Source organism: Macrobrachium nipponense, chromosome 4, assembly GCF_015104395.2.
Source record: "Macrobrachium nipponense isolate FS-2020 chromosome 4, ASM1510439v2, whole genome shotgun sequence".
In the NCBI taxonomy this organism is placed as follows: Eukaryota; Metazoa; Arthropoda; class Malacostraca; order Decapoda; family Palaemonidae; genus Macrobrachium; species Macrobrachium nipponense.
The window spans coordinates 78,085,353-78,101,076 of NC_061100.1; the positions used below are offsets into that span (position 1 = coordinate 78,085,353).

General features: G+C 41.0%; 1 protein-coding gene across 1 annotated transcript in view; it reads right to left on the bottom strand.

Annotated features, from left to right (window-relative positions):
* LOC135210964 (general transcription factor 3C polypeptide 3-like) overlaps positions 1–15,724 on the bottom strand; it is a 641,134-nt gene that overhangs the window by 449,252 nt on the left and 176,158 nt on the right. Inside the window, exon 5 of the mRNA XM_064243945.1 lies at positions 15,334–15,467. Within this exon, the coding sequence (XP_064100015.1) occupies positions 15,334–15,467 (134 nt within the window). The remainder of the gene's footprint in view (positions 1–15,333; positions 15,468–15,724) is intronic.

Consider the following 15,724-nt stretch of genomic DNA (forward strand, 5'->3'; position numbering starts at 1 on the left):
CAAACTTTTTCTATAATTTCTTTCTTTATTTCAATGGTTATCTTCCTCTGCACCCTCTTCTCACCATCACTCTTCACTTTCTTACTTTCACCACCACTCTTCACTTTCTTAGGGCCCATTATGAGAAAATCACAAGTTTTAGCGCAAAAAATGCTAAGCGAATTGACGAACGTCTTGTACACAATGATGATGACAAAGAGCGATGCGTGGTGACGCCGTGCGTGGGCGGCTGGAGGATGGCTGTTCCCATGGCAACTCAAACGCTCTCACGTGTGCTGGGCGATTTCGCGCATTTTTCAAATGTTTGTGTCTAAAAATTAGTTTTGTGAAACAAAGTGAATTGTTATTTTCCAGAAATTTCCAGCATTTTTCAAATGTTCATGTCTCAAAATTAGTTCATGACCCAAACAGAATTTTTATTTTCCGCATTTTTTTTTGTTCGTATCTCAAAGTTAGTTCGTAGGTCAAGGGTGAAATTTTACCTATAATTTTGGTCGGGGATCGAGTTGTACGTGGGTCAATGCGTTCGTGAGTCAAGGGTCTACTGTATAACGATTTCCGCGAACAAAGCCCTAGACACGGTTGACTCGCTGCAAAACAAGTTAATATAGTAATCCACAAAAACCTATACATATAAATATCGCATTTCTTCTATTGTTTGCTAACTTTTAATCCCGCCCAACCAGTCGTGGATGAATCTCTCTGATAATCTATCTAAAGTAATATCAGTAAAGTCATTCAAGCAGAGGTGATTCAGCAGAAATTTTTTTTTATCTTTTACCTGAATACCAGGAAGTTTCTCCACTAGCGAGTGATCTCTGGGAAAAACGGATGTAATTTAACACAAAATACGGTCTAAGGACAAACATAAAGCTATATACGTACCTTCGCATAGACTCTCAATGAAATTTCAAAATAGAGATAATGACGAAGTTGAAAAATGTTAGTAATAGGAGTCATTAGGAAATCAAATAAGCCCATATAATTTTTCCCTCAAATGTCATGCCATAAAAGATCGGACTTGGCGTATCTGCGTAGATTCTGTCGCTTAAACAAGGAAACGACTCCCGATAGTTTCCAGTGCGATGTACCGACGACATCTTATCTCTGTTAGGTTAGAATAAATTTTTTTTTCACCAACTTGGACTTACTTAAATGCTTTTACCAGATACCATTACCTAAGTGATTGTACCCTCATACACCTGTTTTCAGCACACTCAGGGGACATTATCAATTTTTACGTATGCCTCCGCGTCACGTTGCGCCCCAATTACAATATAGTGTTGGAGATTTTTAGGGGATACCCTACATGCCTATATGGATGATCTTGTAATCTTTTCTAATACCTTAGAATTCACATAAAGTAGAGCTAGTGCTACAGAGACAAAGACAAATAATCTCAGAGTAAAATATCTAAATGTGAGTTTTTAAAAACCGAACATGTTTATCTAGGTTTTATGTGTCTGGTCAAGGTCTTAAAAGTAGTCCATGGTAAGGTGTCGGCTATTCATAACTTTCCGGTACTTATTAACGTACAAGGGGGGGGGGATACAGCACTTTGGCGCTGTAGTGGGTATTACAATCGTATGTAAATATGTAACTCTTCAATCATGACAGCTCCTTTAACAGATCTTACGAAAGAAGGGCGTAGATTTATTATGGTCTAAAAAGCATCAACAGGCGTTCGATATCTTAAAAGCGGAAAAAGCAACTTACCCTAACTTAAAAAACCCTGATTTAAATAAGGAATTTTTTTTTTTTTTTATTGCAACAGACGCCTCAGACCAAGGGGTAAGAGGGATACTACTTCAGCAATATGATAAACAGTTCTTTCCTATAGCTTTTTATTCACGTAAACTAAAGCCCTTTGAAAGTAAATATGCAGTAATAGCAAGGAAGGGCTAGGTATCTTTTAACACTAGTACATTTTAAGTTCATAATCTATGGCTATCCTGATAAAGTCTTTACTGAACATGAGTCCTTTACCGAGTTTTTTCAAAAGCTTTAATCACAGTCCAAAAGGAACTCGGTGACAAATGATCATTCAGGTCTTTGGAGCCAAGTTAAGATATCTACCTGGGAAAGCAATTTATCATAGCTGACGCATTATCCCGCAATCCCGCACCATACAGCAAAGAACCATTAATTAGACTAAAAAATATAGAAACATCCGTACCTATTGTTAAAACCGTATCTAAACAAGAAAATTCCTTAACCCAAGAGATCGCGAGCATTGAATATCTGGGTTGAGCGCAGAACCTGTTACAAACTGAACAAAGCAAGAGTCAACAGACATAACCCAAACAATAAACACTTCGAACGTAAACAGAGTCAGCATCAATAAAACACCAAATCAATAAACCACTTCGAAACGTGGAGGGTCAGTGGCTAGGCAAAAACAATAAACACTTCGAGCAGAAAACCCTAAAGCAAAAGTATATTTAAAGTATTGTGTATCAGAATAATGTAATCAAATGTAATATATATGTAGGTCTGTGACGAGGAAAACCCGAAGAACACAGCAGATGACTAACGACCAGGTGTAGTAGTAATAATCTCTTTCATACCAATCGTCATAAACTGGTTGCATTCCGTCATCCAGGGTTTCCATACTATGTCACAGAAAGCCAAATCACTATTTTACTGGCCTACAATGCTTACAGATATAAAAAGCACATAACTAATTGTAACACGTGTCATGAAAACAAGGGATACACTAGACACCTGTCAGTTTAGGAGCCTATCCTGTGCCAAATCAATCCTTGAAAGAATATACATAGAATTATTAACAGAGTTATCGAGTCTGACAGAGGGAATAAACACTTCTTAGTGTTATAGTTCCTTGACACGTTATATAGAAGTAATAGCACTAAAAACAAAACACCGCAATTGAGTGCATTAGGAATATTTATGAGTGCTAAATCAGTAAACATGGAATTCAACACATGATAATCTGACTCGGGTGGTGTAAATCAATAATAATTCTCCATAACACGTGGTGTGAATTCCTTTCCATTAAGAAAACCAATAATATATTTTATCACCCAGAGTCAATCGGTTTGGTAGAATAACTGATAATTAAATAGGAAGTGTCAATGTCTTACGAGTTACAACTCGTGATATTGGATCCGAACTGGATTATAGCGGTTCCCCGCGGTTTTAATACCTTTATCATTTATATCTTGTATCTATAGAATTGATGCCGCAAGTAGCCTTATACGGTACGCCGCTAGAACACTTTTCCACATATTCAAGCCAAACCATTAATTTATCAAATATATATATAAAAAAAATATATAAATAAATAAATATAAAAAAAATAAAATAAATATGGATACAAGTGGAGTCTATATAATACACTCCGTAAGAAGTCGGAAGGGTTACAATTTATAATAAAAAAAGGAATCACGATAAAATCAATAAGCAAAATGTAACCATAGGTTATTAAATATCCAAATATATATGCGTAAAGATTTGAACTCTAACTTAACGCTTTAGTAATGACAAATAAGCTAAAAGTTCACACACATATCAAACCTACTGACATATTGTCTGTCCCGGTGATTTATATTTCGTAGTCAATGAAAAAAATAAATAAATAATAATAATAATAAATAAATAAATAATAAAATAAATAAAAGAGATTTTAAAGTCAGGAAGTCTAGAAGTGAAAATGTATCTATGAAATAATCCTATATGAATCTTATACAGGGCTAATAATATATATAGAATTTGTATGGAAACCTTTTTTCATATAGTTTTGAATAGGAATATTTAATTTACCATAATCATGCAGTTTTCCAACATGAACTAATATATTGTTCAATTTTGGTACTGTTTTTTTTTTTTCAGACATTCTTCTCATGCGGGTGGAGAATTAAAACACTAAAATATCATTTGAAAATACTAAAGTCGTATCTCTTACAGCAAGTAACGTAACTCTTAGCTGGCTGAGAGCATCTCCTGCCAAGTGACGACGTCATCATTGCCGTATCAGCATTTGTTCCTTTTAACCTCAATAATCTGCTTACACAGGCTTCATCTGTGTGTCGTCTCTGCTTGCAAAAGCAGATTGACTGGAGAAAGGAATGCTTAGTTCATGAACTTCACATGTGGTTCATAGGTCACATGACAGGCCACATAACATATTCTTATCCGTGTGTGTAATGCAATTAGTTAAGGACTTGTAATCATTTTAAAATTAATGAACAATATAAGCAAATAGAATTTCTATAACAACAAAATGAATTAATCTGAACCTCATAGACATTTAGAAGTATCAAGATATGTATATATGAAATATTTACTTGCAACATTAGCTTATTACAATTCAAGTAAAACATTCATGGGAAAATATCACATTTTCTTGAAAAACAAACCCAAAGTTTATATAGAAATTAGTTACATAGTTTTTGGGTTTTTCGTTGCATCTCCTACCTATTAATAATGTTTTAATAGTTAACCTCAGAGGATGCGCACGAGAAAATTGAATATGAAACTTTTGTTAGGGCTCATAGAATCATGATTAATCTTCTCATTGACTCTTATGTTGCCTGGCAATCTTACAATTAGCTCCGTTTTCCATCTTTGTCTAGTAACTTACTACCAGTAATATCGAATTTTCTTTGAGATTCGTAATGATATCTATTTATTTTTTATAATTATGGATATTTTTACAAGTCATCATAGACCTGGATAGGTCACTCATTGTTAATGCCATGGATAAAAAAGTTTGTACAGCGGACTCTTTTTGAATTCCAAAATATCAGCGAATTCATGTGGGTTTAAGTCTGGTCTAAATGGCTCTCTTCCCTCCCCTGTATTTGATGTCGTCTGAATTTACTCTGCCCTTGTGACAAGTATAATTTCACTTGCAGGCTGATTAATGGAACCTGGTTACAGTATCCTGCAGTACGAGAGTTTCACATCGCACCTTCAAAAAATCGTTCGTTGCAGCGGACGACTACAGTCGAGTAACAATCGCCTACAATGTGAAAGGAATTTCATGGACTTCTTCGACCGACACCGTATCTCGTCGTTAATCTCGTTTTAATGCGGAATGCTCTGGCGGCTGTCGGAATCGACTACGAATGGGACATACTTCCGACAATTACGACCCGAAGGATATTCAACTCTACTTTGCTGGCGAAGGACTCGTGCTGGGGATGTTTTTTTATTCATCGCGAACGTAATCGTGTAGCTTAGGATGCAGAGAATAAGTATGAGCGCAAAATAGAACGTTGGACCCGCCCAGGCAAATTTTCCCCTTGTTTTAACCATTGAAAAAGGCCGTTTCATTGGCTATAGGTGGTTGTCTGGAACTGTGTAATGGACAAAAAGTTGTTCGAAAGCTAGTTAAATGTGAAGTAGTATAACCTCGGTCATGTATCCTATATATATAAATGACCATAAATAACAGAATCGAAATATATCTTTGCGTGTACGCAATAGGAATCTATTTAAAGTGCACATATATTAATCATAATTATATGAATCCATATACATATGTATAAACAAATCAGGTAGCCTATAATCAATCTGTTACCTTTTATCTTACCAATATCTGCAGGTATTTATGAGTTAGTATATGAATTAATGAATCAGATATATAACAGTTAGCATAAACATTAATAATTTTTATCAATTCATATATGAAATTTTTTATCAGTTAAAATATGATTTTTATCATGTTAATCTTCATTCTATGCAATTATCAGAGTACATTAGTATTTTCTGTAGCATAAGTATCTTAGTGAGATGAAGTGAAAAACTGTATCATTATATATCACGTGATCACTATTATTTACCAATATCATTGTTTTATATTTTATTACTTGAATCAATTCATGTACACCATGAATTTTTATTTACTTATATATATTCACATAGTGTCTGTATCACACTCCTATAAGTCAAATGCAAGTCAAGTTTGAGTAATATTCAGTAGTTGGTTTTGGTAGCTGACCGAGCTAATGTAAGTGTTTACATAATAAAAATATGGAATGTTAGTCCATATATATAAAAGATTGCTTGCAGGAATGTGATCAGACTAGAGACGCTAAAGATGACGTATACCATAAGTATGTAGGCTAAGATAACATGCCGTCATCTGTGGTCATTCATTTGTTTTGAAACAGTCCAAGCTCCCTGCTTGAGACAACTACCGCCTACGTGATCTGTAGCGTGTCTCATTTTGATTGTGTGTTCGTATGAAACTATGTCATTTGTATGTATGTTCATATGTTCGAACTACTGTCTGTTCCTTCATAACTTGTAACAGAGATGGTAGACAAGAAGAAGAGAGTTAGCTATCGTCATTAGAAGACCTGTACCTCTTTACCTAAGCTTTATCATGTAGAGGAATAGGATTAGCCATCATCATTGGCAGAAGCGATCAAGCTATCGTTATTAGAAGACTTGTACAATCATATCTGATCTTCAGCATGTAAAACTTCAGAAGAATATATAATTTTTTATACTTAAGTGTTTTCTACAAGAACCTCCTCACCGAACCATGAGTTTAACACATCGTCGTAAAGATAATACCGACTTCGTAAGTGATCTACAAAACCCCAGACACTCCATTGAAGATGGAAGTGCAATACCAACCGACTTAGCGTATAGATTATCGCTAGTCTAACATTACCTCATAGGGCGTCCTTATCATGCAAGGCACAAGCCCTAATATATATATATATATATATATATATATATATATATATATATATATATATATTATAGATATATATATATATATATATATATATCTATATATTTCTATATATCTATATATTTTCTATATATATATATATATATATATATATATATATATATATATATATATATACTATAAACATATATATAAACATATATATAAATATATATATATACTATATATATACTATATATAAAGGTTATTTTTGCTACGAAGGAAAAAAATGAAAAAACGCCTCAGTAAAGGGTCCAAATAGGACCGAAATTACTCGGCCAACTCGTTTTTTCATTTTTTTTCCTTCGTGGCAAAAAAGGGATTTTGACGTAAGGAAAAATCTATTTCTGGGCGATTGGCTCGTGTCGCCAGCGAAATATCCTTTAATCTATTATTTCTAGGGTAAATGTACTAACACATACCAGAGAATAAATAAATATAAAGAAAAAAGGTCAGTATAACTGACTCGCTCACCCTCCAAGAGGGTGTGTCGGTATGAACACTAGGCGAGTGAGACCACTACCACGAGCCAAATACCAATAGAAATCTCCCACAAACAAAAAACCCTCCATGAGGAGAGCCGACCCACAGAGTGAGCAGCTCGTACTACTACTACTCCATCCCATGCTGCGACTGCTGCGCCTCTGGTGGCCATCCTGAAGTTAGCAGACAATCTTGGGCGAAGGGATGGTTAGGGTGGGATTTCGCTGGCGACCACGAGCCAATCGCCCAGAAATAGATTTTTCCTTACGTTCAAAATCAAAATCCCTTTTCTGGGCTCAGCTCGTGTCGCTGCGCGAAATCGTACCAGAGAAATAGCACAAGATTGTAAACAAAAGTAATAAAATAAATCAGAATAGGTCTCAAATAAAAAAATAAAGTAAATATAAAAAAGAATATAATTGCTAAAAAGATACAAATACACAGTGATACAAAATAGAAATATGCTTAAATACCCTTAATTCTAAACATGTTTCTTATCATAAGGTAATTTACATATGTACAGAGGTAAATGGCTTACATGTAACAAAATGGTATCTGTGTAAAGGCATGTATCAAAATATAATAGCAATTAGAGTAGTCAAATGAACAAATTAAAACAACAATGATAATATAATAAGGAATGCATATGACTTAATATACAAACCCGTAACCATTATAATGAGATGTATCCCCTAGCATAAAAATAAGGGGTAACATCCATGAAGATCAAAATCCATAATCATCTGTGAGTGTCCCTAGCAAAAACTAAGGGGCACCCACTACATCATCATAAAAGCAGCTAAGACACCAGGTGAATGTAAATGAACACGGTAGGAATAGACGAACTGTTGGGTGTGAAGCAGGTAGAAAGGAGGACTGAATTTTCTACTACAAATTAACTAGAATCAGGGGAAACTATGTTTCCCGCTGCTACTGCTGAAAATTTCAGAGCTTCCAAGGACTTAAGGTAATGGCGTTTGAACACTGTCGGCGATTTTCCATCCGGTATACTTTTTTCAACTCATCGAAGTTCATGTGGTTGGAAATAATTAATTGAGGTGGCTACTGCCCTAACATCATGTGCTTTGCGGAAAGAGTCAGGATTGGCTTGCTTAATAAAGTACAGGATTTGCTGCCTGATGCCTTTAATGGATAAAGTACCACCTTTTTCCCTCTTAAAGAGGGGACCCGATGAGGATGAGGAGGTCCTGGACAGAAAGGCTCGTAAGGTTGTAACTGGGCAAAGAGATACATCTTGTGGAAGGGGTAGTACCTTCCAAGGTTCCCACCTCATCAAAGGATCTTCATTCTTTGCTAAAAAAGCTACGTTCCGGAGAAAGTAGTACTTCCCCTGTGGGAAGGAATTGAATATGATCCGGATCTCTGGATAAAGCCGACAGTTCTGAAATTCTTGCTCCTGAAGCTAAGCTTAATAAAAACAGGGTTTTCCTTAAGAGATTATAAACGAGCATGTGTCATTTGTCGGTTTCTGAAGCCAGTTTTAGAACATCGTTTAAGAACCATGAAACTGACGTAGGCCTTACAGAAGGTCTAAGTCTAGCACATGCCTTAGGAATAGACGAGAAGTAGAATCCTCCGTCAAGTCTATGTTTGAACCCAAATTGAAAATATCTTTTTCAGGCTGACTTGTTTGTCGTAATCGTGCTAGCTGCTAAACCTTTTTCAAATAAGGATCTGAAAAAGGATATAGCTGAATTAACTGTCATGATTCTAATATCAGATTCTCTCAGGAAGATTGCTAACTTTTTGACAGCAGCATCGTACTGTCTCAAAGTTGAATCCCTTTTATCGGATTCCAAGAAGAGAATATTCTGAGGGTCAATATTCGCATCTCTTTTTTGCCGCAAACTTCATGAAATCCATAAAGTTAGGGTTTTGAGAATCCCTGAGGAAGCGAACACAGTCTTCGTTTGTACTGACTGGGAGAGCTTGGGATTGGGGATCCGAAGAGGAACGAAGGCCCAGCTCCAGAATTAGGGGATACCAATTGCTCTTCGGCCAGTCTGGGGCTACTAGAGCCACTTGACCCTTGAACGTCCTGAGTTTGTTTAAAACTTTCATAAGAAGATTCACTGGGGGAAAGACATAAATCTTCTTCCAGTTGTTCCAGTCTAGAGCCAGGGCGTCCGTGGCATAGGCCAGAGGGTCCAGGTTGGGGCTACATAACAGGGAAGTTTTTGTGATTCGCTTGAGATGCGAAGAGATCCACCTGTAGCCCTGGGACTCTTTGAAGGATCCATTGGAACGAACTGTTGTCCAGTGACCATTCCGACTCTAGGGGCACTGATCGGGATAACGCGTCTGCTATGACGTTTCTCACTCCAGCTATGTGAGTGGAGGAGAGATGCCAACTGAACTTGTCTGCCAGGGAGAAGATGGCTACCATCACATGATTTAGATGACGTGACTTGGAGCCTCCTCTGTTTATACAATGTACTACCACTGCGCTGTCCAGAACTAGCTTTATGTGGGAGTACTTTGGTGGCGCAACCTTTTTTAGAGTCAAGAACACTGCCATTGCCTCCAGTAACGTTTTTATATGGAACTGACTGAACTGAGGTGACCAAGTTCCTTGAACCTTTTGGACCTGTGAATACCCTCCCCAACCGCTTAAGGACGCGTCTGGTGTGGATGGTAATCCCTGGTGGAGGACTGAAGGGGTACTGACGACTGACAAATTCTTGACTTTCGCCCACGGCCGAAGACGATTCTTTAGAAATCAGAGGGACTGAGGATAGTTTGTCCCTGGCCCTGACATTTGCTCGTGAGCGCCAGATTCTGGTTAGGTCTTTCAGTTTGGCTTTCATTAAGACGTTCGTCACTGATGCAAACTGGAGAGAACCAGGATCCTCTCCTGAGCTCTCCTTCGACGCCAGTTTGTGACTTAGAAATTGCTTGACTGACTTCGCTATTTCTTTCCTTTTGGTTGATGGAATCGACAGAGTATGGGAGGATAGATTCCATTGAATGCCCAGCCACTGAAAGTCTGACTCTGGAGTGAGTCTTGACTTGGTCCTGTTTATCTTGAAGCCTAGATATTCCAGGAACTGAATCACTTTCAGTGTAGCTCTGTTGCATTCCTCGACTGTTGAAGCCAGATCAACCAATCGTCGAGATACGCTACTACCATAATCCCTTGTGATCTGAGTTTGTTGCACTACCGCTTCCGCTAGTTTCGTGAACACCCTGGGTGCCACGTTGAGTCCGAAGGGAACTACCTTGAAGGAGAATGCCTGGTCTCCTATCTTGAAACCCAGATACGGACGGAAGTGTCTTGCAATAGGGATATGATAGTAGGCGTCTGTAAGATCGATAGAGGTGGTGACGGTCCCACGGGGAAGTAATGGTCCGCACCTGTGAGATCGTGAGCATCTTGAACTTGTCGCAGCGGATGGCTAAGTTTAAGCGGGACAAGTCTAGATTACCCTTCTTTTTTGTTGAGCCTTTCTTTGGCACGCTGAACAAGCGACCTTGAAATTTTAATCTCTTGACTCTCGCTATAGCTCCTTTCTGAAGGAGGTCCTCTGCGTACTCTGTCAATTCTTTGGAAGGAAGTTGACGGAAAGGTCTGGATGGAGGTGGGTTCGTCAACCAGCTCCAACCCAGGCCTTTTGACACTATGCTCTGAGCCCATTCGCTGAAGTTCCACCGGTGGCGAAAGTGAAACAGCCTCCCTCCTACCTGAAGTTTCTTCATTGGTTCTGGTAACCGCCTCGGCCTCCTCTGAAGTGCTTTCCCCTGTTAAAGGGGCCTCCGATCCTCTCCCACGAAAGGAACGCTTACCTCTGCCTCCCTTACCCGAGCGGTCATACTTCTGTGAAGCTTGACTCTCGAAGGCTTGATTGTAAGCTGGAGAGATGGCGTAAGAGGTGAGGGCTGAGGCTGAGGGGATATCACATAAATTGGCTGTGATTGAGCCTTAGAGTGGAAGGTTGGGCTGTTTGCACTAAGGGCACCGCTGGAACTTGCTGAGGAAAGCGTGGCTGCTTTTTTCTGGTAAGGATGGGAAACGCCTAGGTTTCCTCTGTCCCTTACCTTTAGGTGTTAGGTATCTTGTCTCCTCTTAGCCGTAAGGCCCCAACGGTCCTTAAGGCTCTGGTTCAGCCTCGTAGCCTCTGACTGGACTTCCTTCACCATAGCTTCTGGGAAGAGATCTGCTCCCAGATGTTAGACGAGAGTAACCTATTCGGCTCATGTCGAATGGTTGCCTCTTGTAGGACATGCTTCCTACAATTCGTTCTAGCAGTGGCAAACTCAAACATATCCGACTGTACCGTTTGAGTCAGGGCTTTGGTCATGAGCTTAAAAAAGCGGTTCTGAGCCATAAGCTATGGTTGCTACCTCGACATAGCCATAGAGTTAATTGATCTGGCTAATCGCGATTTCGCGTGAAATTCAGCCTGAATAAGGCCATCTGGGAGCCTGGGTAGCTTTTCACCAAACTGCTCCATAGCACAGTCCGGTTTGAGTTTGCCAGCTGAGAAGGTGTTTGGCAAGTCCTCCCACAATTCTCCTCCGGCTGAGGGAGCAACGGAGATGTGGGATCTGCTTCCTTCAATTGAGGCATGGGTTCCCCCTTCTGGGCCGCTGGGATGGTAGACCTCGCGATCTTTGTCAGGAACGGGAGCGGGTACTCTCATCCATTGTGAAAATGGTAAAGGGACTCTTGAAAGGTTGTATCCTGGTATTAGAAACAATCCATGTCCTCTAAACATCTGAGCCATTCTCTCTGAGCCTGGTCTCGTGAATAGAGGACTGTCTCCTTTGGTACCCTATCATCCCGAACCATGGCTGAAGCTGTAAGCCTTGCGTAGCCTATGAACGGAGGCTGGAGGTCTTCCGGGAAGAACTCGAAGTCCTCTATCCTTCGAGTTCCGAATTCCGGTATGGAAATGAGACCGTCTTGGAAGGGGGCGTATGACGCTACTCTCCATGGATTGTTCATCGAGAACGGAGGTAGCGAGTCATACGGAGGAAGAACTGAGTTCCACTCGTATTGGAAAGTGGAGGAGAGGCTAGAGGGGCTTCTCTCAGTCCGGCTATAATGGAGTCTTGGAAGTAATCCTATCCGACAGACGAGAGATCAATTTGTTCCATGCTACTCTTTAGGGACCCAACCAGGTCGCCACCTGTTGCAACAGGCCAGCATTGGAGTCCAAGGCCGGAGCTGCTGCGGAGGTGGAGGGGTAGCTCTGAATCGAACCAAGGGTAGCGGAACTGGTGACTCTGCCGGGGTGCGAGATCTCTCTGAGGATTTACTCCTCGAGGACTTAGAGCGGAGCTAGAAGCTTTAGACCTGTCTGCTCCGGGATTCGCAGCCGGAGACTTACGTGAGGAGGATGACGCCGAAGTCGACTTCTTAGACGACGACGACGTCTTAGTCAAGGATTTCACTGCTTGACCCTTGACCTTAGTTCTAGGTCTAACCGAAGCGTCAGGAGGTAGTATATAATTCATCACCTGTAAAGCCTTGGAAGGATGGAGAGGTTGCAGGGGTAGAAGAAACAGTTACACCCAAGGGTGACCCTTGGGTGTCCACCCTACTTACCTCGACCAACAGGTCGTCTACACCTACCATAGGTTCCACATTAATATCTAGAGTCGCGACGTCCGTGGAGATATCCTGGTCTTGATCAGTTAATGAGGCAGCCAGCTGTTGTTGGATGAAGGCGATAGTAGGGGCCGCCTCTACTGGGTCGACGTATCCTGTCGCCTTGCCTCCGGGGAAGATTAACAGCGCCAACCGCTTCTCCAAGATGTAGGGCATACCCTTGGCGGCGTTCTTCCCAAAACCGCCGACCCAGGCCCGCAGGGTTGCCAGTGCGGTATCCTTCACTGCCGGCGCCTGGAAGAGAGGGCGTAGATTAGATTTAAGAATCACTTAAACTAAAACTTAAAATATAACTTAAAACTTAGATGCCTTAAGTTAAAGTGGATGATGAAAACTTAAGCACTAAAACAGGGAAGCGGACAGCTACCGGAGATGGGATACTCACCCCTTCTAAAAGCTGGCCTCACCAGATCGTAACATATGGTACACGTCTCATGGTACCAGACCTGGATGTCCCCGTGCAGCGTCGCGCATGGAGCATGGGACCGGCAAACTTCGTGTCCACATGGGTCCTGAAGTGTGGCGGCGCATCCCGGTATGCTCTTAGTTTGGTGGCCTGTAAGTGGGAAGATACATGAGTATCTTAAAGAATAACACTTACAGGCTAAAGGACAGAAGAACTCCGTTGCATGCCGGAGCTCGGAAAAAATTTGGCATAAACCCCCCCTCCCCCGCCTCGCCTGAATAGGCTATAATCCCGGAGATATCCGGTAAGACATGTAAGGGAGGGGGGGGGGGAAAAGGTTTAAGGTACTTAAGATAAACTTATAGTTAACTCTAATAACGCTTAAACCTAAAACTCAGACGAACCGGACCAAGTCCAGTGCGTAGCGGAGTTTAGTAACTCAGCAATGCGGTAAGGTTAGCAGGGACCCACTGTATGTTCCGGTCCACTCTACTGGGTGGACTAACATCTTCCCGCTGGATGCCAGGACTCCGATCAGGAAAGGAGTCCTAGCAAGGTCGGGAAGAGCGAGGAGACATACAGGCTCGAGCGAACCGGAGCGACAAGGAAGCAACGGATGGGGGGAAAGGCCAGTACCCCCCACCACATCACCACCGGGCCGGACCGAGAAGCCGGAGAGGTCGCGTCCAGTTCTGGGTCTGTCCCGTCTCCCTGGCCCCTCCGCCTGGGGGGAGAGAGGGAGGCATGCTCGGGTATGTGGAGCGAGCGTGGTCAGACCGACCCACCCTCCTCCGACTCTATGGAAGAGCGGGAGGAGGGGGGGGAAGGGGACTGGGCAGGCGTCTGGCTGTCTCGTGATCGCGTAGTGACCACGAGGCGGTAAGACTAAAATAAGACAACTAAGCCTAGGACCAACCAACTGATCAGAGAGATGCTATCGGGAAGCAACTGAACTGAAAAGCGGTAGCATGGAGACCTACTGGGCCAAAAACCGACTGATCAGAGAGATGCTATAGGGAAGCAACCGAACTGATGAGCGGTAGCATAGGCTCCAGGAGCCAGGACCTAGGCTAAAGCCAGACGCCTAACTAACCTAGCCACAACAAAATACATGGTATAATAAAATAAAATAAAAGAAAGAAACAATATAGTAGGAGAAAAAATCCAGGAGTGTACGACTAACCCGAAGGAAAGTCTACCACTCAAAGCTAGTCAGAGGCCGATACTAAGAGCCGGGACTAGGGTCTGAAAGAAGAAGCCTACATAAGGTAAAAGACATGCATGCATGACAAACCTGAGTAGACAGTACCCTAAGTAAAATGGTATAATAAATATAGAGCGTATATAGATAAGGGGATGTTCTAGGTATGGGAGACCGAGAACGAACCCACCACGCGGCAGAACCATGCTGCCATGCTTCCGACCCCGAGTTCGTATTTATACCTAAAAAACGGCAAATACTGACTGAGGGCCGGAAAAAACCAACTAACCATAAATACTGAGTACTTAACTAGCTGCTGCAATAGCTGCACGCTCCATCATAGATAAATCCAACGAAAGGGCACAAAAAACACAGAGAGAAAAATATCACGTGTGACTCGTGTGCGCTAAGACTGAAAAGGATGGCCACCAGAGGCGCAGCAGTCGGCAGCATGGGATGGAGTAGTAGTAGTACGAGCTGCTCACTCTGTGGGTCGGCTCTCCTCATGGAGGGTTTTTGTTGTGGGAGATTTCTATTGGTATTTGGCTCGTGGTAGTGGTTCCTCACTCGCCTAGTGTTCATACCGACACCCTCTTGGAGGGTGAGCGAGTCAGTTATACTGACCTTTTTCTTTTCTTTATTTTATTTATTCTCTGGTATGTGTTAGTACATTTACCCTAGAAATAATAGATTAAAGGATATTTCACGCAGCGACACGAGCTGAGCCCAGAAAACCTTTATTTATACATAGCATCACGTTTTATATACTTCGTGATCAAGTTATTCATATATACTACATATATATACTATATATATATATATTATATATATATATATATATATATATATATATATATAAAACAAACCTAATGAACTTAAAACTCAAGGGAAATTTGTATCACCTTTGTTGCTCATTAAGCTCTTTTTCAAATTCTGCTGCGTGGTCTTCTCCAGGACATTCAGGCTCCTGGGTAACTGATAAGGAATCTTCAACATCGCTATCAACATCAGCATCTTCTCCCAATAGTGCTGCAACCTAACATCACAATTTTAAAATAAATTTTATTTTCCTAACTATACAAACCTGAGGTCCTTTACATTAGGAATTGCTTACTGTGAATGCAGAACATGGCTGTTAAAAATCTTGAACAAGGTAGTTAGGCTGTAACCCCTGTCTGGTAGGTGGGGAGACCCGCCTACCCAGTTGTAAACATTCCACTTTACCTTTCGGTCCAGGTTTCAGAATGAGTGGTGGCAAGAGGTGGGTGTAAAATGTAAAGGATCTCAGGTTTA